This window comes from Herpailurus yagouaroundi, unplaced genomic scaffold (genome assembly GCF_014898765.1).
Source record: "Herpailurus yagouaroundi ecotype Mexico unplaced genomic scaffold, PumYag 163, whole genome shotgun sequence".
Classification (NCBI taxonomy): Eukaryota; Metazoa; Chordata; class Mammalia; order Carnivora; family Felidae; genus Herpailurus; species Herpailurus yagouaroundi.
Genome location: NW_024412404.1, coordinates 9,582,922 through 9,608,428, shown reverse-complemented (window position 1 = coordinate 9,608,428; position 25,507 = coordinate 9,582,922). Strand labels below are relative to the sequence as shown.

Below are 25,507 nucleotides of genomic sequence, written 5' to 3'. Positions count from 1 at the left end.
GATTCTGTGTCTCCTTCTCTCTTTGCCCCTCCCCTGCTTGTACTCTGTCTCTTTCCCTCTCTCAAAAATGAACATTAAAAAACATTTTCTTTTAAATGAAATCTAAAATATTTAAAATAAAATAAAAATAAAATATTTAAAATAAAAATTTCAGAGGTCAGTGAGATGTGAATCATTTCGTATGGAACTTGCTAAATTTTAGAGTCCAGCATGATTAAAAGTTGGTGTGTAGCAGCTTCTGGGTGACTTGGTTAAGCATCCGACTTTCTCTCAGGTCAAGATCTCAGGGTTCATGAGTTCAAGCCCTGCATCTGGCTCTCTGCTGTCAGCATGGAGCCAGCTTCAGATCCTCTCTTCCCCCTCTTTCTGCATGCCCCCCATCTTGCTCACCTATGCTTTATCTCTCAAAAATAAATATTAAAAAAAGGTTGGTGTGTATATTTATAAACATAAATATTGGAGATGGAAAAGCCAAAGAGATTTTTGTGTAATTATTGTGTATGTTTTCTTTTTTGATAGAAAGAGTTTGGACAAGACTCTAGGGCAAGAGTTTGCACACTTTACCTGTAAAAGACCAGGTAGTATTTTACACTTTGCAAGCCATGTGGTTTCTATGGAAGCAGCACTCAAAAAAAAAAAACAAAACAAAAAACCCACAACTCTCAACTTTACTGCAGACAGTGTGTACACAGATGGGCATGGATGTTTTCCAGTAAAACTTTATTTACAAAAATAGTCTGTATGCAGGATTTTGCTGACAGGTTGTAGTTTATTGACCCTGATCTAGGATGAAGGTTTTGATCTCGATATATAAACTAGGTATCTTAGTTTTGTTTGAAAGCCAGGAATAGCAGTTTTACTCTGGTCAGTTCTTCCTAAATGTGTATCCTGACCACTGATATAAATTAATCAAACAGTGGGGAAAAAAAGAGCTCATAGTGCTTTGTGTCAGTGTGTAGAGGGATTAAAAGTGTCAACTTTGAAAATGAAAACAGTGTGATTAACATGCACTTCTTAAACTGGGTTATTTATTCCCTTAAGAGTGGGCCCCAGGATTAAGCGTTGGCTGTATGTGATTGGTTTTATTTATTTTAAAAAAAATTTTTTTAGGCTTATTTATTTATTTTTAAGTTATCTCTGCACTCAACATGGGGCTCAAATTTAAAACCCTGAGATCAAGAGTCGCATGCTCTTCTGACTGAGCCAGCCAGGTGTCCTTTGATGGCAATTTTACATGTTCATAAAAAGAAAAAAAATGTGTATATATGTTCTAAATATAGTAGCATTCTAACTATGTGTTGTATACTTTTATGGAAATACTCATATATATATGAACATATATCAAGGAACAAAAATTAGATGGCCATATAGTGAGTTAAGATTTCTGGCTCTGTTAGCTGTGTGACCTTAGTTAAGTTTCTTGAACTCTACATCTTAGTATATTTGTCCATATGGTGGTAACAATGGTATCTATTTCATAGGGTTGATTTAAAGATTAAATGAAATAATGTACATGACATGTACTTAGTAATTGGTCCATAATGATAGTTACTATTATTTCATTAGTGGAACATAACATCTGAGTGAATTTTAAGGTAAAATCTGTATTTCAGTGAAAATGTAAAGTGCCATTAGAAGCATGAACTGTGTGTGTGTGTGTGTGTCTGTGTGTGTGTGTGTGTGTGTGTGTGTGTGTGTGTATTACTCATTTTATTTTGCACATTCATTCATCTCATGGCGTAGAGTACCTGTTTGGACATAAGCACCTGTCTGATAGATTTATGCATCTACTAGGTGATTTCATTTGTTCCTTTTCAAATGCTGCTTAGTTGGTTTAGTGATTTTTGAAAATTATAAACAATTATTTTTGTTATTTTTACAGGAAATTTAGCTAGTTTTATTTAGTTTGTATGTTAGATCGAATTTGTTTCTTTCGATGGCTTATTTTCTTCTCCTAAATGTGGCATATTTCTTAGTGGTCTGCACTTTGTCCTTTCTGTTTTACTTTCTACTGTCTCACCTCCTGTCACAGCTTTAGTTGTCTCCTTTAAGGAAAATGTTCTCAATTAATGTGTTTTAGGCAGGCCTTTCTCTTGAGCTACTTGACAGTCTTGCCATCATTTTAAAATTTAAAAAAAGATTTAATACCAAATTTCTCATCCTTCCCAGCTCTCATCCTCTCCCATCAAAACTCATCTTTTCTTGACTCATATGTCTTTGTGTTGCCAGCATTTGTTTTCCAGTTACTCTTGCTTGAAATTTTGAAGTTAGGTCTGACTCTTTTCTGTATCAGTTAGCTACCACAGGCTCTGCATTCTTTTTTATTATCTAGAAATCTTCAGTCTTTAATATCTTGATTTATTTCCCTACTACTAGCCTCTGTACTAACTTTTAGTATACTTCACACTGTCAACAGAATAACTTTCATAAAATATCACTCTGATTCTATCATTTGTTGACTCTCAAAACCCAATTTCCCTATGAAATTTTTTTCCTTTAGCTCATGCTATTCTCCTTATCTTTGTCTAGACTTTTCTTCCTCAAACTTTTCTTTTTGAAATCCTTTTCTTTCACTTTATTCTTCGGTTTTTATTTTGAATATCTTCACATATACAGAAACATTGAAAGATAAATCCCTATTTTTTTTTAAGATATTATATTATTTTTAAGTAGTCTCTGTGCCCAACATGGGGCTCGAACTTACAACTTTGAGATCAAGAGTCATATGCTCTACCAACTGAGCCAGCTACGTGCCCCAAAGTAGATACGTACATGCCTTCCATTCTAGATTTAGTAATTGTTAACATGCTGTCACCTTGGCTTTTACATATATGTATGTATTTTTTTCTTGTCATTTGAAAGTAAATTCTGATACTACCTCAGCATTCCTCTTCTTGGGCATTTTCCTACCTAACAGTAATACTATTATTTTTCTTTTTTTTTCCTCTGAGAGAGAGCGTGCGTGTGAGAGTGCACGCATGTGCACGCACAAGTAGGGGAGGGGCGGAAAGAGAGGATCTCAAGCAGGCTCCACACCCAGCATGGAGACCAGACTCGAGGCTCAATCTCACATTTGTGAGATGATGACCTGAATCGAAATCAAGAGTTGGCAGCTTAATCGACTGAGCCACCCAGGTGCCCCTGTAGTTCTGAAGTCTTATACATCTTTTGTTAAATATATTGCTAAATATTTGGTTTTGTTGCTATTGTAAATGAAATTTAGGTTTTTTTTTTTTTCCAGTTGTTTGTTGCTAGTACGGAGAAATTTAGTTGTGTTTTGTGTATTGATCTTGCACCCTGTGACCTTGATAAATTAATTTATCAGTTTCGGTAATTCTCTTATAGATTCATTTGGATTTTTTTTTTTTTTTTATATCCACAGCATGTTATTTTCTACTCTTATGGACTTGCAGTAAAATGGGCTTTATCTCTTTGAAGAAATCCCCTTGTATTCCTATTTTGCTTAGAGTGTTTTTTATGAAGAGGTGTTGAATTTTGTTAGATGCTTTTCTGTGCATCTGTGGAGATGAACAAACCATTTTTTTCCTGCCTTTTTTTCTGAAATGTACTGAAATGCATTGACACTTGAATGTTACACCAGCCTTGCATTCCTGGGATAAATTCCTCTTGGGCATTATGTATTATACTTTATATATATTATTGGGTTTAATTTGCTAATATTTTATTGAAGGTTTTATGCTTATATAAGGGATATTGATCTGATAATTTTTGTTTCTCATATTGTCACCAACTTTTTTTAAGAAATAATTCCTCTTTCTCTATTTTCTGAGTTAAGATTGATATTATTTCATTTCTTCCCTAAATGTTTGATAGAATTCACCAGTGAAACGTCTTGGCCTGTAGTTTTCTTCTAGGAAATTTAAAATTTCCTATTAAATTTTATAAATACAGTAAAACCTTGGTTTGCGAGCACAGTTTATTCCAGGAACACGCTTATAATCCAAAGTGCTTGCAAATCAAAGCGAATTTAAAGAACCATTGGCTCACTTGTGATCATGTGATGTTCGGTGCCACATACTGCTCGTATTGCAAGATGTCACTCGTTTATCAAGTTAAAATTTATCAGAAATGTTTGCTTGTCTTATGGAGAACCCTTGCAGAACAGATTACTCACAATCCAAAGTTTTACTGTAAGTACAGTGTAATTTATATTTTCTGTTTCTTCTTGAGTCAATTTTGGTAGGTCTGTGTGGTGATATTTATGTCTGTGTCTGTGTGGTGATGCCACCTTTTTCATTCCTGTTAGTGGTAATTTGTCTTCTCCCTTTTCCTCAGAGGCTTATCAACTTAACTGATATTTTCGTAAAACACGTTTGCTTTCTTGATTTTTCTCTAGTGTTTGTTTTCTCTTTCAGAAATATCTGCTCTTTATATCCTTTTCTCTACTTGATTTGTCCTTAATTTGGTCATCTCTTTCTTGGTCCTTAAAATAGAGGCTTAGATCATTGATTTTAAACCTTTTTTTCTAATATGATCATTTAATGCTAAGTTTTCTTTTTCTTTTCTCTGTTTGAGTAGGATCCCTCAAATTTTGATACACTTTTAATTTTATTCAATATTTTCCTAAAGCCTCTTCTTGCTCCACTATCTGAATTGGCTTTATACCAGAGGCCTCAGATTCCTTTAGTGTTGCCTGATGCTTTGGACAGAAGTGAAATGTCAAAAGTTTTTTTTCTCACTGTGTTCTGCTTTGTATGCCTACTTGATAGAGGTTTTTTCTTCTCACTCTTGCCCCTCCTCAGTGGTAAACTAGTCTTGCTTGTTACTCAGTGTTTTCCAGGATTAATAGAGGAGAGGACACAGAAAGTTTTCTTTGATGTTATTGTCTTAGCCTTGGTCTTAGGTGATTATGTATGCCTGGATCTCAGGGTGGGACTTACTCAGCGTTTCTGTTCCCTCCATCAGCATTAGGGATCCTCTGATCCTACTGATATAAGATTCTGGGCTCAGGACTGTTGTCCCCCATTCCTCCCAGCTATTGAAGTGAGGGTGTTTCCCCCTCCTCCAGCAACAACGCATAGAATTTGCTTTACCGTTCTCAGTTTAAGTTTAAGGCTTTTGCTCTCTCTGTATAAGCAAAGGATATGGGCAGGATGGCGGGCCTTCTTTTTTTCTCACAGTGGAAGCCAATTCCTTGCACCACCGAGAGAGACTTGTGATCTTTTGCTGTTTCCAGTCATCCCAGAGACCACCCAGTGGAGGTCTGTGGAAGACAGTCTGAATGAATGCAAACTGTCTGGGGCACCTAGGGGTTATAAAACCCTGTCAGGTTATCCCATACTCAGTCTTAAGCAATTTCTTAAAATTTTAGCTGATTTCCTCTTCCCTGCTTGTGTGACAGTGGTATCTTCCCTCTTGCTTTGCCACAGGTGACCCATTTCTGGCATTCTGTTTCTGTTTGGAAGTATCTGTCGATCCTTGGGATTCAGGCTCCTTGGTTATCTTATGGCTTTAGCTCTCTGATGGATTCAAGAGAAGTTTTGGGTAATTTGGAAGTGTTTTGTTCAGGGGTGCCTGTGTGGTTCAGTCAGTTAAGCGTCAGACTTTTGATTTCTGCTCAGGTCTTGATCTCATGGTTCCTGAGATGCTAACAGCACAGAACCTGCTTGGGTTTCTTTTTCTCCTCCTCTCTCTTCCTCTCCCACACATGCACATGCATACTCTCTCTCAAAGTACATAAATAAACTAAAAAAAAAAAGGGTTTTATTTAAAATGATTACAATGTTCTAGAATTTTCCAAATGTCTTTTAGTTACTCTTTAATTCCATTGTGGTCAGAGAACATACTGGGTGCACTTTGGATTCTTTTAAATGTATTTAGTAAGACTTGTTTTGTGGTCCAGGATATTTTATTTTAGTGAACACTCTATATACAGTTATTGGGTGGTATGTTCTATTATAGTGAGTTCAAGTTAGTTGAAATTGTTCACATGTTCTTTTCTTGCTATTTTTGTCAATTTTTTATCAGTTACCAAGAGAGGGGTGTTAAAAATTCCATCAAATTGTATCAATTCCCCCTTTGCATATTTCAAAGCATTGTTATTTGGAATTGTTACAACTTCTTGATAAATTAATCCTTTTATCATCATGCCTACCAAATGTGTCCTTTTTTCTCCAGAAATACTTGTCTTGAAGTCTACCTTAAGAGGAACCTCCCAGGTGCTGCTTTCTGCTGGGGTGTTTTTTTTTCCCCCAGTGTCTCACTCTATACACTAATGATTTAAAAGTTAGCCAGCAGGGCACCTGGGTGGCTCAGTCATTAAGCATCTCACTTTGGCTCAGGTCATGATCTCACAGTTTGTGAGTTCCATTCCCACATCAGATGAGCTCATGCGCTGCGTCAGTGAGCATGAGCCCTAGGTGAGCCTCACTTCTCCTTCTGTCTGCCTCTCAGGGGATTCTCTCTTTCTCTCTGCCCCTCACTCACTTGCATCCTTTCTTTTTCTCTGCCCCGCTCCCCTCAAAAAAAAAAAAAAGGTTAGCCAATATGTATGGGGAATTTGCTGACTGGTTTTGTGGCTTCACCCTCTAGATTCCTTTCTGGAAGTTTTACTTCCTCACTGCCACATTGGCTGTCTCACTTTGTGACCTATGACTCTTCCGTAAAGAGTCTTTTACTCTTCTGGTAAAACTGTTGCTTTGTGCTTGAGCTCTTACATATGCTGATTTGGAAGCACTTCCTTGGGCAAAAATGTGTATCACACCCATGCTTTCTTCTTTCAAAGATTGTGTTCATTCTTATTTCTGCTTGCTTGCTTTGGGTTGATCTCCAATGTTTTCAGATTGTTGAGTTTTTTTATATACTGTCCAGAGTTTATAATTGTTTTTGTCAGGAGGCTAGTCTGACGCAAGGAGCTCTGCTGTATCCCATACCAGAACACCTCTGTGTCTCTATTGATTTAGAATAGCCCCACTGTTTTGGAGGGTGCCTGGGTAGCTCAGTTGATTAAGCATCCGACTTTGGCTCATGTCTTGATCTCGCAGTCCATGAGTTTGAGCCCTGCGTTGGTCTCTATGCTGACAACTCAGAGCCTGGAGCCTGCTTTGGATTCTGTGTCTCCCTCTCTCTGCCCCTCCCCTGCTCGCTCACTGTCTCTCTCAAAAATAAACATTAAAAAAATTAAAAAATAAAAAGAATAGCCCCCACTTTTTTATCCCATTACCTTAACTGTTTGGAAACTCCTGGCCAGTCTTCTTATGCAAGTCCTAACAATCAGAATATTTGTCTGCTATTTTCCTTACGGTGATGTTTACTTTTTCTCTGTCCCTTGTATTTCCTACAAACTTGAATTTAGATCAAGAGACTTGATTAGATTCAAGCTAAACATTTTTCTGCTTCATAGATGATGCTTATACTTCCTGTTGCATTAGCAGGAACATAATATTTGTCTCTGTATTGGTGGTGATTGGTTTGATCACTCAGTTAAGTTAGTGTTCTCCACTGGAGAGATTTTTTACCTTTGTAATTAGTAAGTACTTTCTAGGGTGATAATTTGCACTCTCTTCATTTTTTGTGTCTTACCCAAATGTCACTTCTTCATTTTATTCAGATACCAGTAAAGAGTGACACTTAACAAGCATTAGCTATTCTTATTTAATTCCTATTCCCCAAACAGAAGTTCTTACAGATTCTAGTTTTTATATACTGTATATACTTTAATGGTACATATCTCTTAACTATGTGGTGGTTATAGAAATATTTTTCTTTTTTACTAGATTTTGAGGTACTGAATGCAGATATTCCATCTTAGATATTTTTGTGGTTCACATAGCACTTAACTAGCATTTTGCATATAGTAGGCACTCAGTAAATTTTTTTTTAATAGAGAAAATTAGCTAAGAAATTTCAGAACTTTTTCTGTTTTAACATTTTTCAATCTCTGTATTAGGTACGGGTTAAACCTAATGTTAATTACACATTTATTTGTTTTTGTAGGTAAATGAGAAAACAGGACAGATTATACAATATGATAAATTTTATATACATGAAGTACAAGAATTGATAGACATAAGGAATGATTATATCAACTGGGTCCAACAACAGGCCTATGGAATGGTATGTTTCCTTTTGCATTTTATCATTTCATTTCTGTGTATCATTTATTCTCACAGAAAAGAAACTGTTGCTTGTTTTTGAAACACCAAGGTTTTTTCAGAACTTTTATTCAAAGCTTATTTTGAAATAAAAGCACATTGGGAAGAAGCAGCTACTTATTATGTAGTATTTATAAGAAAACACTCCACTCTTACACCAAAGCCAAACCAAACTAAAGAAAAATGCAAATGTGACATGGACTTTTAATTCTCACTTATTTTCCATGAGGTTGTCTTTTAATTATTTTATGTTGAGAATATTGGAGTCCTTGGTAGAACTCTAAGAATATAGTACTATTGTGAGATTAGTGCCCCAGAATTATAAAAAGAGAGTCCTGGGACCATTAATTCCACTTTCCCCCCTTTTTATTTCAGATTTTTGACATACATCTACATGTGTATATACTTACCATGTGGCTAAGTCTCTAGTAACTAGACACTTAATTCCCCATTAAAATAATAGCAGTCTTCTAAAGCTTTATTTTGACACACAAAATTTTAATATAGAAATGGGTAAGCAGATCTAAAACAGGTTTAAAACTCTTACTTGCTAATCATTGTAGGATACTTGAGGCCAATTATTTTACCCCCGAAGTAGGTAATTTAAGCAGTATGTATGTAGCAGTTGTAGAAAGGTTAAGTAACTTGTGCACAAGGAGCTTGCTAGGTACCAGGTGCAAACTCTTTGTGGTGGATACACACACTCTATAAGTTTATTCACCAGCATCTCTAATAGTATCTGGCTTATGTGTAGTGGCAGTAAACACATACAGTAGTTTTTGAATGTCACTGTGATTTAGTGCATGCTAATTTTAAAATAGTCTCCTCTGTAGGAATCAGGTCACTTCTAGAACATCTTTTCCTTCCCTGGTATGTGCATTTGGTTAAGAGAGAGATTTGTTCATTTTTTCCCCCCAAGAATCATTGGGAGTTTCAGTCAAATTTATAGCTGCTTTGCAGACTTAGATCTACTCATTTGCTCATTCAACAAATAATGAGAATATTGACTGGCATCAGTTTAGGTATTGCAAATATAGTGATGAACCAGACAGATAAGAGCCATGTTCTTACACAGTTTATAATCCAGTGGGCAAGGTGGACAGTAATCCAGTAAAGCAAAAAAAATATTAGCTAATAATATACACAGTATAGAGAATTAAAATAAGAGAATATAATAGAGACTGGATGGTTTCTTAGAATTGGATGATCAGAAAAATCTTATCTGATGAAGTATGGGCTGTTCAAGAAAAATGAACATCCAGTAAAAGACCTTAGGTGAGAACAAGCTTGACATGATTGAAGGATAGGAAGAGGCCAGGAAGGCTAAAATATGGCATTGTGGAGAGTTCAGAGAAATGGATAGACACCAGATCATGGAGGGTTTAGTAAATTAGGATCAAGAACTTGGATTTTATCTGAAGTGTTATGATAAGCCATTAGAAGGTTGGAATCCTAAGTCTGCATATAAACTTGACACAACCACGTAGGGTATCCTGGTCTTTGAGCAGTGTTTTTGAAACTGGACTGATATATAGACCCCTTTTAAAGTAAAACAATTTCTTAAGTCCAGTGTTCACTTACATTATTTTTGACTATATTATTTAAATATATACAAACACTAAAACAAGTTCTAAACTTACATTTCTAAAGAACTCTAAAACCATAACAAATTTATAAATTAATTATAAATAACACTACAAATTCAAAAATCAAGTTACTATTTAGTATGGAAGATAATTGTGTTTTGATGATCAGGAATCTTACCTCCTAGCCTAAATATGATAAGAAACTAGGGTAGCATAAAAGCATCTCGGTTCAAATCTGAGCTCAGCATTTACTCACTCTCTGTCATTGGGGAAGTTACTTAATTCTTTTTCTGTAAATTAGGGATAATAGTTATCCCTAGTCTTATATAGTTATTGAGATTAATTGGTATGATCCATCTAAAGTGCTTAGGGCAGTTCTTGGCACATAGTTAAGTCTTGGTAAAATGATGGTTATTATTGCTGACTTCCTATACACAGGCTTTAAAGGTTGGCAGTAGCCTCTATTCTGAGGTGTGTAATAACACTGTTATCTTGCTGCCTTTCTCACCTTTCTCTATTTGAACTACAATGAAACATTTCCTTTTAGAATGAGATGTCATAGTAATTTGGCCTTCACTCATCAAGCACATCATTTATGTATGAAATCCTAAACATAGAGATCCTTCCTATTTGGTGCCAGTTTGATTACAATCACAACCGTTGCAACTCTTGGAATTTCATGGTGATACTGGGTTTATTAATGGATTATCCTAATTTTAGATTTTTAAGTCATTTTTTAAAATTCTGGTATAAAAACACTAAAATAAGAAATTCTGCCAGAGCACTCATAGACCCTTAAAAATAAATTTCTCAGAGATGTAAGCCTAGTTTGAGAAACATTATCTTAGAGTCATATCTTCCTGTATTACTATGAATTAGATTAGATACCCTTTGATATGAATTTGTATCTAGTATGTAGGTCATAAACTACTTGTATTCATAACAAGTAACACCAATGCCAGTCCCATAGAATTTTTTAGTTTGTAGTAATCTTTCTGGAAAAGCTATGGTTTGAATGTTTACTTTTAAGTTTGGCAGGCCTGTATCCAGACTCCTCTTGGTATATAGCTGAGGTGATACCAAATTGAATTTCCTTAGGAGCTGCTATCTCAGTGCTACTGTTTTCTGTTGAGAGGGAAGCCATAGAGGACTACCTTCGTATTTCTAGGTTTTTTCTCTTTCTCATTCTGTCCAGATTATATCTTTAATATACTTGATAATTGCCCTCCATTACTCTTTCTGCCTCAAGGTTTTCCTTTCTCTTCATTTGTAGACAGAGTGATATTGAATAGGTGGCTGCAGCAGTGAAAGCTTGTTCTTTATTTAATTGGATAGTGGGTTTAATATCAAATCTTAAATTTTTTTTTTTGTTTATGTTTACTTACTTTGAGAGTCAAAATACAAATGGGGGAAGGGCAGAGGGAGAGGGGGAGATAGAATCGGAAGCAGGCTCCAGGCTCTGAACTGTCTGCACAGAGCCCGACGCAGGGCTCAAACCAACTAACTGAACTGAGAGCATGACCAGAGCTGAAGTTGGACACTTAACCGACTGAGCTATCGGGTGCCCCTAATATCAAATCTTAGAAATCAGAATGCAGAACCCGTGATTTGGGTTCTTCTAATCTACCTCTGGGAAAAGAAAGCTGGCATTTACTTTGAAGGTCTTTGTGCACCTCTTATTTATATAGTTCATTAATTTATATTATGACATTTGATTTCACAAAGCTCCCTTCTTTGAGAGAGTTAAAAGCGCTTATTCCACATTTCACGTTTACGCATAACTCTAAAGACTCTTTTCCTGAGGCTTTTTAAAAAAATTCATGCTTGTATTGCTAGTCTTAATGCTAGGCTGAACATCACATTAACACTCTAAGTTTAAAAAAATCTAGGGGCGCCTGGGTGGCGCAGTCGGTTAAGCGTCCGGCTTCAGCCAGGTCACGATCTCGCGGTCCGTGAGTTCGAGCCCCTCGTCGGGCTCTGGGCTGATGGCTCGGAGCCTGGAGCCTGTTTCCGATTCTGTGTCTCCCTCTCTCTCTGCCCCTCCCCCGTTCATGCTCTGTCTCTCTCTGTCCCAAAAATAAATAAAAACGTTGGAAAAAAAATAAAAAAATCTATTCTAAATATACTCACATGCTGTTTTGTGATGATACAGAGGTGTATGTATGTTTGTATACACATTAACATATGTATATACATGTATGTAAATGCATATATGTGTGTATATACACATATGTAACACTATTGAATAAGTTATAATCTTAAAGTAGTTCCATTGCTTCACTGTGCAAGCTTACAATATTCTTTGATAAAACATAATTACTATGAATTATAAGAAATATACATCTTTAAGTTTTACTTATATACACATGTATACATATATATGTAACTTTACCTTGTTCTCAATACTGTAAGGAAATTGTTTACCTTTATTATATTTGCTTTATGCTATAATCTGTTAAAAATTTTTTTCCTCCATTTCTTTTCTTTCCCAGTCAAGGATTTTAAGAATCCAGCACGTATATGCTTCCCTGATCTCTAAACATTAAAAACTAATTCTGTGAAGTTCTTTGCTTTTCTTATAATATCCTTTTTTGTACTGCTGAGACTTCTAACTTTTCACCTCATCCCCTTTCATTTTCCCATCCTTTTTAACCTAACTCTGTAAAGTTTTTTGCTTGATCCTCCTACTCTTGATGGTTACTATAAGCTTCTCTGTTTTTTTGTTTATCAGGACTCTGATCATTTTAAAGATTGATTATATGTATGTATATATACAATCTCTACACCCAACATGGGGCTCAAACTCCCAGCCATGAAATCAGGAGTCACACACTCTACCAAGTGAACCAGCCAGGCACCCGTCAAGACTCTGATCTTGGTGTATGAAACTCTTTTTCAGTTGGATTTTTCAGCTTTTTATCTGTTTTTCTCCCTCCACAGTAATCTCTAGGCAAAATAAAATGGCACATGGGTTCTTTTTCTCTTCTGATATTTGATTTTTCTCCATTTTCTAAGTACTATTCTTAGTTGTATATTTCCTTACCTTCTTTTAACTTTGCATTTAAGTTGAAAATACTTTAGTGGTTGCTACTAAACTTTGTTGTTTTTTCTTCCTTCTCTTATACTTTTAGTTACTATCCTACATATCGTCAATATTTACTTAGTAAAAATGGACTAATTTAGAATGAAGTATAGAATGGTCTATGCTGGGTCCGCTTGTTTGTATTACTATAAGGTTCTTATTATATAATTTTAAAAATACATATCTTGAAATACAATTTATTTCAAGAACTGTATACCTATGGAAGGCATGTCATATATAAGTAGATACTAATGAAGATACTTGGTAAATTGGTGAAATTTTTAGTCTTTCATGTTGTATTACATACATGTTTTTTAAAGTCATAACTATATTTATTTGATATTAATTGTGCTATGTATATAAATCATTACTATCTTTGTTCTGTGGAGTTAAGTTGGACTTTAACAGTGCTGAGCTAGCGACATGACATGTTCACCAGCAAACTAGAAAGATAGACTGATATAACAGTTGGGGAGACCAGCTTGGAAATATCCCCCAGTACTTTCTGGGTTTGAGTTGTGTTCTCATTTAATAAAAGGAAGAAATTAAAGTACATTTTTGCTCCTTTGCAACTGTAATATTTCCTAGAAAAGTTCATCCTTGCTTTGTAAAGCTCCCTAATCATTTTTAATGGCATTAATATTTTACAGACTAAACTCTTAGACTGATTATGTATTGGATTACCAAATTATGTTTGTGTATTTCCATTTCCTTCATGTTTTAGATGCTATCTTTTTATTTTCATTTAATCGCCAAGACCTTTCATATTTACTGGAATCACTTCATTAACTTCAGTATCCCCTTAGAGTAATCCTGTGTTACATCATTAAGTCAAAATGACACAGTGGTATAGTGCTTTGCCATAAGTAATTAGTTGAAACTAAAATGTGCCAATGAGCTCCATCTTTTTGTCTATAACCAACTGGAACCATCATTAACCATTGGTGTTAAAAGCATCTTTAGTGAAGTCTGCTTTAGACCATGAGAACCTGACTTTTGGAACATTCCTTAAAGCCTTTCTCACTCCAGCTTCTAGGACATTGAGCAACTAAAATTAGGCATACCTTGACCCAGTTTCAGGACTTCCACTCTAAAAACAGCCAACAACTATTACTTGAGTATGTGGATTTGGAGCCAATAGTAGGTCACACATTGAGTGATATGTTGAATTTTTAGCAATAAACCTTTAATTAACCTCACATGTTTTATGATAGAGCCTGTCTCCAACCCTCATGACTTTGTTTTCCTTTTAAATTCCCTTGGAAATACTACTTTGACTGAATCAGATTTGCAAATAATATAACAAGTACATTGCAACTCTAGAGTTCATCCATGCTCTTTTATTTTATTTTATTTTATTTTTTTTAATTTTTTTTTTTCAATGTTTATTTATTTTTGGGACAGAGAGAGACAGAGCATGAACAGGGGAGGGGCAGAGAGAGGGAGACATAGAATCGGAAACAGGCTCCAGGCTCTGAGCCATCAGCCCAGAGCCTGACGCGGGGCTCGAACTCACGGACCACGAGATCGTGACCTGGCTGAAGCTGGACGCTTAACCGACTGTGCCACCCAGGCGCCCCAATCCATCCATGCTCTTTTAAGCATTTACCTTTTTTCCTTTTTGCATTTACCTTTTTAAAAATGTTTGAGCTCTTGGGGCGCCTGAGTGGCTCAGTCAGTTTATAAGCATCTGACTTCTGCTCAGGTCATGATCTCACGGTTTGTGAGTTCAAGCCCCGCATTGGGCTCTGTGCTGACAGCCTCCTTCAGATTCTGTGCCCCTGTCTCTCTCCCTCTCTCTCTCTCTCTCTGTCTCTCTCTGCCCCTCCCCAGCTTGCATTCTCTTTCCCTCTCTCTCAGAAATAAAAAACATTAAAAAATTGTTTAAAATGTTTGAGCTTTTGTCTAAGATCCTTAACCTTTAAATTGAAATTTCTAATAATGATCTTAATCTGATTCACCCTTGGATGCCTCTCTCCTAGATAATAGTTTCACTTCATATCTAAAAGCTTCTCAAGCTTTCCACAAGTCCCATTATTTCCTCTATTCCTTTCAGCTTACATCACCCTACAGTCAAACAGGTTCTGCTTTAGTATGGTTTAGTCATACTATAAATTCCAACAATCTTACTGATTTCTCCAATGCATAACGATATGCATAGCACCTTTATCTGTTTACATGTAGCAATAAAAATAGTGCATATATATTTTATTTATTTAAGAATAAATTTAATCTCCCATGATATAAACTATGTTGTTATCAAGTATAGTTGTCAAGCAGGCTATATAGGTAGTCAGAAAATATTGAAAGGTATTTCTTTGCTTATTCAAGCTTTCATGATAATAATAGCATTTTTAAAATGTCCCCACAAGATATACTGTAAAAGAATGTCACATATGCCTGTGAAGTTGGTTTCAAATTAAACTGGTGTAATCTAAAAGGCTTTTCAGCAGTACAGCTTCTAAATATGTTCTTGTTAACATTGTTAGTAGGGGCACTGATGTAGTGATAACTTGGTACTTTGATTTTTTTGGAAGAAACTATCAATAAATAACCTTTCTCCAAGTAGGATTTGTATAGAGTCTTATTTTGCTTATTTTTATACTGCTTTGGCTTTATTTAGCACAATGAGAGAACCCTAAATCTTTGTTCAGATCTTAAAGTCTCCAAAGGTACCCCCAAAGCGTGCGAGCATTTAGCAAGCTATGAATTTATAAGGAATGGACAGCACAAGACTGCACTCACTTCTGGTGCGAATTCCAAGTTTGAGGGGTTCCTCACACCACACTGAGGTTCAATAATTTGCTACAAGTTCTCACAGAACTCACTGGAAACTGTTACAGTGATGTTAACAGTTTATTGTATGGAAAGCATACAGATTGAAATTAGGGGGAAAAGCACATAGAGTGGACTCTGGAAGAGGTACCAAAGGCACAGCTTCTATTTTCTTCTCCCTGTGGAGTCAGGGATGAGTTACTTTCCTAGCATCTCTGTGTGGTGATACTCACAGAATATTGGCAACCACAGAAGCTCACCAGATCCTTGAGGCCCAGAGTTTTTATTGAGGCTTGATTACATACTGCCTATGCCGATAACCTTTAGTGTCCAGTTCTTCTGAAGGCAGAAATGATAACCAAATGGTCCAGAGCCCTCAGACAAAGACACTCCTATGAGGCCTGACATTCCAACTGCCCATAGATCACCCCCAGCAGCTTAGGGCAAAACCAGACCTCTCTTTGGGTAAGATTAATTCCTCATTATGCTAAGTACCATCTGCAAATTTAGTGACGTGTTTTTGGAAATTCTAACACTTTATATGAGTCTGTACCCTGAGTATATGTAGAAGCATTCTGCAAGAAAGTGTATCTTTCTGTTGAGTGAAGTAGTAAGCTTATCCTTTATTATTCCCTTCATAAATCTCTCTTTCTCTCCTCATTTTCTTTCTGTTTACCAACTCCTAAACCCTGTCCTATACTTTCAATTAAAAACAAATTTTTTTTTTTAAATGTTTATTTATTTTTTGAGAGAGGGAGAGACAGTGCACGCAGGGGAGGAGCATGAGAGAGGGAGACACAGAATCTGAAGCAGGCTCCGGGCTCTGAGCTGAGCTGTTAGCCCAGAGCCCGATGCAGGGCTCTACTCATGGACTGCGAGATTATGACCTCAGCAAAAGTCAGATGCTTAACCGACTGAGCCACCCAGGCGCCCCTTTGTACTTTCAGTTTTAAGCTAATTCAGTGTTAAAGAATCCTTAATGTAAGATAGCCTAAGTTTTCGTTCGTTATTTCTGACAAGTAAAAACATTTAATGGCTTATTTTCTTCACTTTGTTTCCATATAGTATTTTAATATGCTAAATACTTTCCAAGCATTTTGTCAAGATTTAACCAAGTCCTTGGGAAGAAGTTGGGGAATATTTTCTCCATTTTCCAGGTGGAGAAACTAAGACATAAAATGACTTCTTCAAGACCAAGCTTAGGACTTAGGATTAGTTTCCGCATTTTACCTGAATTCTCCAGTTGGGGTGCTTAGTTGCTAAAGCCAAATTTCATTATGTTCAAGCCTTGATAATTTTATGACCACAAGATACATGAAAGAAAGGTCTTAGTTTTATAGGTATAGATATATAAGATGCACATGGAAAGGGTAAGTTTTGTTGTAGGTATATTTTGGTCTACTTCATTAATTCAGTATTCTGTAGCAAAATATATGAAATGCTACTTTGAATAGAAATAGTTAAATTTGGACACTAACATTGCTCTTTCCTCATTACTGTTACGTTCTGCACTGCTGTCTTAGGATGTCAACCATGGATTAACTGAGGTAAGTTTGGTGTAATAAAGTCTCATGTTCAGAGTAAGATATACTCTGTTTTATCTTAAGTAATAGGAGAGCAAGTTTCCTGTTTAGTTTGATAAATTTATATATAGATAGGTAGATATAGCTATCTATCCATATATATAAAATTTTTTAATGACTATATAGGAGTTGTCCTATATAACATTTCAAAGGAGTTTTTTGAAGAAAATTAAAACTTCTGTTTTAGTTATCATTACACTTGTATGATGCCTTTCAACAATATTTGCTTTATTATTATTTTTTAATTTTATTTTGGGGCTGCCTGGATGGCTCAGTTGGTTGAATGTCTGACTCTTGGTTTCAGCTCAGGTCATGATCCCTGGGTTGTGGGATTAAGGCCCACGTCAGGCTCCGCTCTGAGCATGGAGCCTGCTTAGTATTCTTTCCCTCTGTCTCCCTCTGCCCCTCTCCCCCACTCTCTCTCTCTTAAAAAAAAAAAAAAAAAGATTTCTATTTTAAAAATAAAAAAATAATTTTTAATTAAGATTTTATTTTCTCCACCCTATGTGGGACTCAAACTCACAACCCTGAGATCAAGAGTCGCATATTGTACTGACTGAGCCAGCCAGGCACCCCAGCAATATTTGCTTTAAAATAATGTCTACCCTCCTAAAGTCTTCCAGTGTAAAATTAACACATGTCCTTTGTAATATAAAAAAGCAAACTTTTAAAATCTGACAAATGCTTACCCAGTAAGGCAAAAAATATTTTATAGAACTAAAATGATCTTCAATTTTTAAGCTAATAATTAATACTCAAAATGATCATCATAAAGTTAAATAAACTCAGTATGGTCATCTTCCTCACTTTGTATAATATACTGTCTTAGCATATAAAGTTTTAGCACTTTGGTTTAGATTATCAACAAACCTGAATAACCTTTTTAATACTTGGAATTGTTATAATACTTCTTTTATACTTTCATTATAGACTTCAGGTTTTCTTGTTTTGTTTTGCATTTTTCCCAGGACTTGAACCAGTGAAGCATTTAGAATTAACTTTATATTATAGGCCTAATATTGTTTGCTTCCTTATCTTCACATAGAAATAGCACATGAAATTATGAAATCATAGACTTTTGAAGCCAAAAGGGACCTGAGAAATCATTTTGGTAGTTTTAAATTTCAGAATCGTGAAATGACATTCTACCATCAGTAGGTAGTGACACAAATACAGGATCAAGGTAAAAATTGTCATATGAAAAATAACAGAAAATGATAATTTACTGTAAGGTTAATATAACCCACGATGCTGTCTTACATGTTGACAACAAAGAGTTGATAGTCTCGTTGTATTCTGTACTGATTGGGCCCTGTTAGATTATTTTGTTTGTTTTTAAGAGAGACTTACATAAATTAAAATACATTTAAAAGAAGGCAGTCGAGATGGAGAAGGGCTGGAAACCATAGTATTGTCAGAATGGCTGGAAAAACTGGGAATGTTTACTATGGAAAAAAGACAATTTAGAATTGAAATTGAAATTAAAATTGAAATATTTTAAACCATATAGGCTTCCCTGCAATGAAGATTGCAATACAAAACAAAGTAATGCATAGTGATGTTTATAAATGTAGATTCAGACTTAATAAGAACTTCCTAAGCACATAAGAAGTGGATTTTTTTCATGGTGTATTGAAAGTCTTCACTAGAAACCTTACAGCAGGGTCTCCGTTTCAGGGCTGACACAAAAACATTGCCTTGTTGGGTAGATGGTAGGAATACGGCCTCCTTTGACTGCAAGAATCTGTGACTAGAAGTTCATAGATCTTTGTATTTTTCTGCATTGTTAAAATACTTAGCAATCAATCACTGTATTACTTGCTAGGTTAAATAATTGTCTGTAAGGTGGGTAATGTGTGATAATGGTAATAATCCGGTTTCTCAGCTTTAAAGATTGACAGAAAATAGTGGTACTTCATGGTACTTATTTTGTAGGTTAAATGAATGAAAGATTGTTGACTTACAATAGTGTTGGTACCCTAACGGCATGCAGTATATAACTGTTAAATGAATGAATAAGCAGATTGCTTATCATTGGCCTCAGTTGCTAGAGTAGCCCTGGGTACTCTAGAACTGGGTAATGTATTTAACATAGGAGCCCCCAACTTTAAGATATATTTGCCTCCTAATTCACTGAATCTTGAAGTTAATACATGTTAAGCAAAAGATCCTTGTAATTTACAATTGTATGTACTTTCAAGTATATAATTCCTTCCTAAAATTGAGGTTATTGAGAATGGGGGTTATTCCAGTGCCTCATCTGATAATCAGTAAAAATTCCATATTTGAAAGGAAGCACAATATTTATAATTCCTGGATAACATACAGGTGAATAAACCAAGAATATGATCAGCTTTAAAAGAAATGACAGTACCTACAAAAAATATATCACAAATCAGTTTGTTCTAATAAGTTAATTTTATTTCCAGTTGGCAGATATTCCTGTTACAATCTGCACATATCCATTTGTATTTGATGCCCAAGCAAAAACTACTCTGTTACAAACAGATGCAGTCTTACAGATGCAGGTAAGATATAGTTTAATACTAACTGACTTGAGAATGGTTTTGGAATTGTTTCTGTAATGTTTTTAAAAAGTAAATATTTGTTGCGGCACCTGGTTGGCTCAGTTGGTTAGGCATCTGACTTCTGTTCAGGTCATGATTTTGCACTTTGTGGGTTCAAGCCCCACATCAGACTCTGTGCTGACAGCTCAGAGCCTGAAGCCTGCTTTGGATTCTGTGTCTCCCTCTCTCTTTGCCCCTTCCCCCCTCGTTTTCTCTCTCTCAAAAATTAATAAAACATTTTTTTTAAAGTAAATATTTGAAGTTTGCCTATAATCTGTAATCTTTGGGAACATTCTGTACCTTTGCAAAGGTACCTTATAATTGCATGTGACAAGTGTACTATTATGAAGGCTTATATATATTTAAATGAAAATAGAATAGTTTAGCTTTTAGTCATTTATATCTAAAAAATGGTATAAACATCTTTCATTGTAGAAATATGTAATCTTTATAAACAGTTTTATTAGCTTACTTGATAAACTTGGGTTTGTTTCAAATCTTGCTTCATTATGTATTCCATATTTATATACTTGGTAAAAGATGGAAGTAACCAGAGGTGATGTGGTGTTAAAGAGGTATTTGATCACTTGTTAGGGGGAGGATATGAAGTTTCCTTGAAGAAAGTGTTAGTAATAAGTAAGACATTTTCCTGAGGTTGGTCATCTCCTGCTCTTCCATCTCCTTTCTCCCCCAATCTGCTCTGTTTTATGTTGAACATTTTTTCATTTATAATGAGGGTTTTTTTTTTTTTTTAACTAACTTACATTATCATTTTAAGAACTATAGTAGATGTGCTGTATCTTTTGAGCCTGTAAATTTAAAAAGGTTTTGAGTTTTATTTTCTAGTATAGAATATCAGACTATAGAGGCTAAGGACTAAGAAAAGGGTAAGAAGAAAGTTTGAGCTCTTAAAATCTAAAAATGCTTTAAAAAATTATCAGCACCCCACCCCAATTTTGATAGCTCTTTTCATTCCTTTAAAATAAATGCCTTTGGTATTTTAAATGCCTCTAGATATTTAAATAATAAACACTAGGGGGAATTTTACATATGTGCTTATATCCATTTTCATCATTAGAGGAAATAATACACATTTTATTTTTAGAGAGAGTAAGCACATGTATACGCAGGCAGGGAAGAGGGGCAAAGGGAGAGAGAATGAGAATCTTTGTTCTTTTTTAAGGCTAATTTTTTAAAAAATTTTTATAAATTTTTTTTAAGTTTATTTACTTATTTTGAGAGAGACAGAGACAGCACAAGTGGGGGAGGGGCAGAGAGAGAGGGAGAGAGAAACCCAAGCAGGCTCCATGCTGTCAGCTTAGAGCCCGATTGGGGCTCAGACTCACGAAATGTGAGATCGTGACCTGAGCTGAAACTGAGAAATGCCCCAAGAGGGAGAATCTTAAGCAGGCTCCCCACTCAGTGTGGATCCCAATGCAAGGCTTGATCCTACCACCCTGGTTTAATGACCTGACCTGAAATCAAGAGTTGGTCTCCTGGGGCGCCTGGGTGGCTCAGTTGGTTGGGCATCTGACTTCATCTCAGTTCATGATCTCACAGTTTGTGGGTTCAAGCCCCACATCGGGCTCTGTGCTGATAGCTCAGAGCCTGGAGCCTGCTTTGGATTCTGTCTCCCCCTCTCTCTGCCCTCCCCCCGCCCCCCCCCCCCCCCCCGACACGTGCTATGTCTCTCTCTCAAAAATGAATAAACATTAGGGAAAAAAAAAAGTTGGTCTCTCAACTGACTGAGCTATCCAAGCGCATCCAGGAGAAAGATTTTTGTAGGGTTTATACTAACAACTGGTGAACCAGTTTTTGATGGTCTTTCTTAAAACAATAATCACCGCATGCTTTTAATACATAGTACATTCCATTTTAGAATAAGAACACTGGGAAAACCATAGGAAATGAACAAAGGCTTTAAATGGTGAAAGCCAAATGCTTGGTTTGTGAACATGGTGATCACTCTTCTAGATGAATTCCTTTCTTTTTTGTTTTTTTTTTTTTTTATGTTTATTTATTTATTTATTTTAACGTTTATTCGTGAGAGAGAGAGAACAGAACGAGCTGGGGGGAGGGGCAGAGGGAGAGGAAGAGATCCCAAGCAAGGTCTGTGCTGGCAGTGCAGACCCTGACACAGGGCTCCATCCCACAAACTCACGAACTGTGAGATCATGACCTGAGCCGAAATCAAAAGCCAGATGCTTAACAGACTGAGCCACATTGGCGCCCCTACTAAATGAATTTCTATAATAACTACTCAGCCAGGCTGTTCCTTATTCTCATTTGAGGTTGTTTTAATGCTGTTTTCTTTTTCTCCTCACTCTTCATCCCGCTTATCTTTTGAGAAATAGCAGTGTTTAGATTTACCATATTATTATAGTTCCATGCTTGCATAATGGTATCATTAGCTATACATTAGTATAAAAGTATTCAAGGGGCGCCTGGGTGGCTCAGTAGGTTAAGCGTCTGACTTTGGCTCAGGTCGTGATCTCACGGTTCATGAATTTGAACCCTGCATTGGGCTCTCTGCTGTCAGCACAAAGTTCACTTCTGATCCTCTGTCCCTCTCTCTTTGTCTCCCTCTCTCTAAAATTAAAACATTAAAAAAAAAATTCAATAGGACACTCATTATGCTGAGAATACAGTTTATTAAGCTCTTATGCTCTATTAGGTACTGTGTTAGGTGTTATGTGAATTAAGTAGCATAGGAACTATTATAGGAATTATAAATCTAGGATTATAATTAATAGGTAGAAGTTAGCTTACCCAGTCACCTTAGTTTCTTTATAGCATTGTATTAAAATTTTAATCTTTTGTTTTCTAGATGGCTATTGACCAGGCCCATAGACAGAATGTCTCCTCTCTTTTTCTCCCGGTGATTGAATCTGTGAATCCCTGCTTAATTCTAGTTGTGCGCAGAGAAAATATTGTAGGAGATGCAATGGAAGTCCTTAGGAAAACAAAGAATATAGACTACAAAAAGCCACTCAAGGTAATTTGACATTTTCTATTATATACTTGGGACTTTATTCAGAAAATACGTTTAAAGTTTTTCTCTTTTTAATGTATCTTTGAAACTTAATAAATAAAACTATATAAAAACCTAAAAAATTTTTTTAAACTGTTAATTGCTGAGCATTTATTGTAATAAATTACACGTTATGGGCTCTCCAGAATATACTTCCATTTCTTTACATTCAGTGTTTGCATTATGCTATTTTAGGTTATATTTGTTGGAGAAGATGCTGTTGATGCAGGAGGAGTACGCAAAGAATTTTTCTTGCTCATCATGAGGGAATTATTGGATCCTAAATATGGCATGTTTAGGTATTATGAAGATTCCAGGCTCATTTGGTTTTCTGATAAGGTGAAGTCCAACCATCTAAATTATTTCTATGTATATACCTATGTATGTATACCTACATGTGTCAAGTTAACTCAGTAAATAAGAGTTATTACAGAATTCCTAACATTTTATTCAGAGATCTGCTTTACCACAATTTGAAAAATTACAAACGTTTGGACTCAAAGTCATCAGAACACATTAATGCTTCCCACACATTTCCAGTTAGCAAAATAAAGGAATTTTATGGTCAGCCTGAGAATGATGACCTTTCTTTCCGCTGATTTAGATTTAGGATTGAATAATTATTACCAGATTAACTTCTCTTCTGGGAAGAATTAATTTATCAGTAGCAATCATTGATTTTTCTAACTTATCGTTTAGGGCAGAGGTAACTATGCAGCAAATTACAGTCCATAAACTAAGTTCTTTCCAGCACATGTTCTTGTAAATAAAGTCATGCCCACTTTTTTACCTATTGTTCATGGCTGCTTTCTAGCTATAGCTGGGAGAGGCAGAGTTGAGTAGTTAAGGCAAAGACTGTATTATCAACAAAGCCTGAAATATTTACCATCTTTTCCCTTACAGAAAGTTCACTGCCCCTTGGTTTAGAGAGTATAAATGACGGATGGTTCAGTTTGTAGAATGAGTTGAAAGAATTTTGAATAGAATATTTTACTGTTGGTTCTAAAAACCTTGATGTATTATTTATTCATATTTCAGGAGGCTGACTATCCTTTGTGATATTAGCAGTCATTGATGATCAGTGTCTCATTAATTTATTAGGGGTTGCAAAATGGTGCTACTCTAACATTTCTTTTTCATTTTATTGGCGTGGGTACTTCTATACAGAGAAATTTCCCTCTATGTAGTATTTGGTTCCTTAGTAGTACAATTCATATGGGAATGGATTCTCTCTCTGTAGTTAACAATTTTTCAAAAGAATGAATCTGTTCATTGGCATATTCCAGTGATGACAATTTATTTTTTCAGTTTTGTTTTCATGGATTTAAACATATTTGATGTTTTTAGTCCATCATAGTTATTATTATCTTTATTGATGCTCATATTATCTTATCTTTGTCTAGGGAGAGCTCTGCAAGTTGGCATCTGAGTTCTTTTGATACAACTTTATTACTCTTTCGTAGCTTCCTTACTATCTGGTGTACTTGGTATGAAAAAATACTCCAAAACTCTACATTTGCTGCCTAACAGTACCAACATTACCACAAGTATCATGATAAAAGCTGAAAATAGTTGTTTCTTTTTTTTTTTTAACTTGTTTCTGCAGGTTTTTTTTGGGTTTTTTGTCCTTTGAGTATACTCCCAGGAGAGCTGTACAAATAATAGAGAGCAGTGCAGTAGCAGGGTTATATGCAGTTGCCCTGTTTTTTAGAGGAGCTGGGGGTTTTAAGAAGGCAAATGGAAGGAGACCTAGAAGGAGTGAAGAGCCAGGAGACTTAGCTTCTATGCCGAATCGTATGAAGGGTTGGAAGAGAAAACAGACACCATTTATGAGAGCTACAGGGGAAATAGTGTCCTCAGAAGACAGTCTTCTTCATTTACAAAAGAGGAAGGAAAATTTGGATAGAATTTTAGGATATGGGCAATTTTCCAAATGATAGATTGTGAGTTCCAGGGCAAACAGTGAAAGCGTTTAGTGGAGCAAAGATAGTTGTAAGATTGTGTCAGATTTTAGGGCCTGTACGGTGCCACATAAGATGGGATTAGGGATAACCTGTGAGTTTGAGGCTTCCTATGTTGAGAAGCAGACATGTAAGACATGGTGGAGTAGTCCTGATGACCTTTGAGGTAGGTGGATAATCTGATTGAATTACAGTCTCCTTCTTGGCTTGGTCTTGTGGGGTAGTTTGTTAATGGTATGGTAGATAGAATTTAAGAGGGTATATTGGGTGGAGGCCTGTCCTGCTAGGAACACAGAAAGTTCTGTGGGACTTCATTCAGTTCTGCAGAGAGGTAATGTTTTGAGACCAGGGGTGGGGCAGTCTTAACAAGCTTTATTGTGGATCTCTGTGAGATCTTTTCAGTTTATCTTGATTTCACCAATGGGAGCCCTGTTGAACTGGTTCCTCTTTTGTGTACTTTTGATGTGTCCCAATTTTTCCTTAATTATTCTTTACATTTGGTACAATAAATGTTATAGGCTCTTCATGTGTTTACCCCAGCTTTAGCATTAGCCTTTTCTCCTTAAAAGCCCTCGCTTCTTCAGATGGAAATAGTATTCAGAAATCGTGCTCTGAATGCTAAGTGTACTCAACTGCTACCAGATAGTCATTGCTTTCAGATTCTCAGCAGAGTTAGGAACTATGTGTATGTACACACATATGTGTGTACACATATGTACACATCTCATGATTTCCAATATATGTATGGTTTCTAACTGTGAGATCATACTGATATCTCTATAGTATGCAAACACCATAGAGTTTACTC

General features: G+C 35.8%; 1 protein-coding gene and 1 long non-coding RNA gene across 8 annotated transcripts in view; one reads left to right on the top strand and one right to left on the bottom strand.

The window, feature by feature from the left end:
* The window catches only part of HERC4 (HECT and RLD domain containing E3 ubiquitin protein ligase 4), a 137,263-nt gene that overhangs the window by 86,693 nt on the left and 25,063 nt on the right, over positions 1–25,507 (top strand). For 5 of the 7 annotated variants that reach the window (XM_040485169.1, XM_040485168.1, XM_040485164.1 and 2 more), the window contains 5 exons: positions 7,957–8,076; positions 17,081–17,104; positions 19,570–19,668; positions 22,535–22,702; positions 22,934–23,077. In XM_040485169.1, the coding sequence (XP_040341103.1) occupies positions 7,957–8,076; positions 17,081–17,104; positions 19,570–19,668; positions 22,535–22,702; positions 22,934–23,077 (555 nt within the window). The remainder of the gene's footprint in view (positions 1–7,956; positions 8,077–17,080; positions 17,105–19,569; positions 19,669–22,534; positions 22,703–22,933; positions 23,078–25,507) is intronic. The other 2 variants (XM_040485170.1, XM_040485166.1) reach the window with 1 other exon arrangement.
* On the bottom strand, positions 1,188–15,990 carry LOC121036698 (uncharacterized). The gene is made up of 3 exons (XR_005793442.1): positions 15,879–15,990; positions 9,957–9,959; positions 1,188–1,198 (listed from the first exon to the last, which is right to left on the bottom strand). It is a non-coding gene; the product is annotated as an uncharacterized LOC121036698 (long non-coding RNA).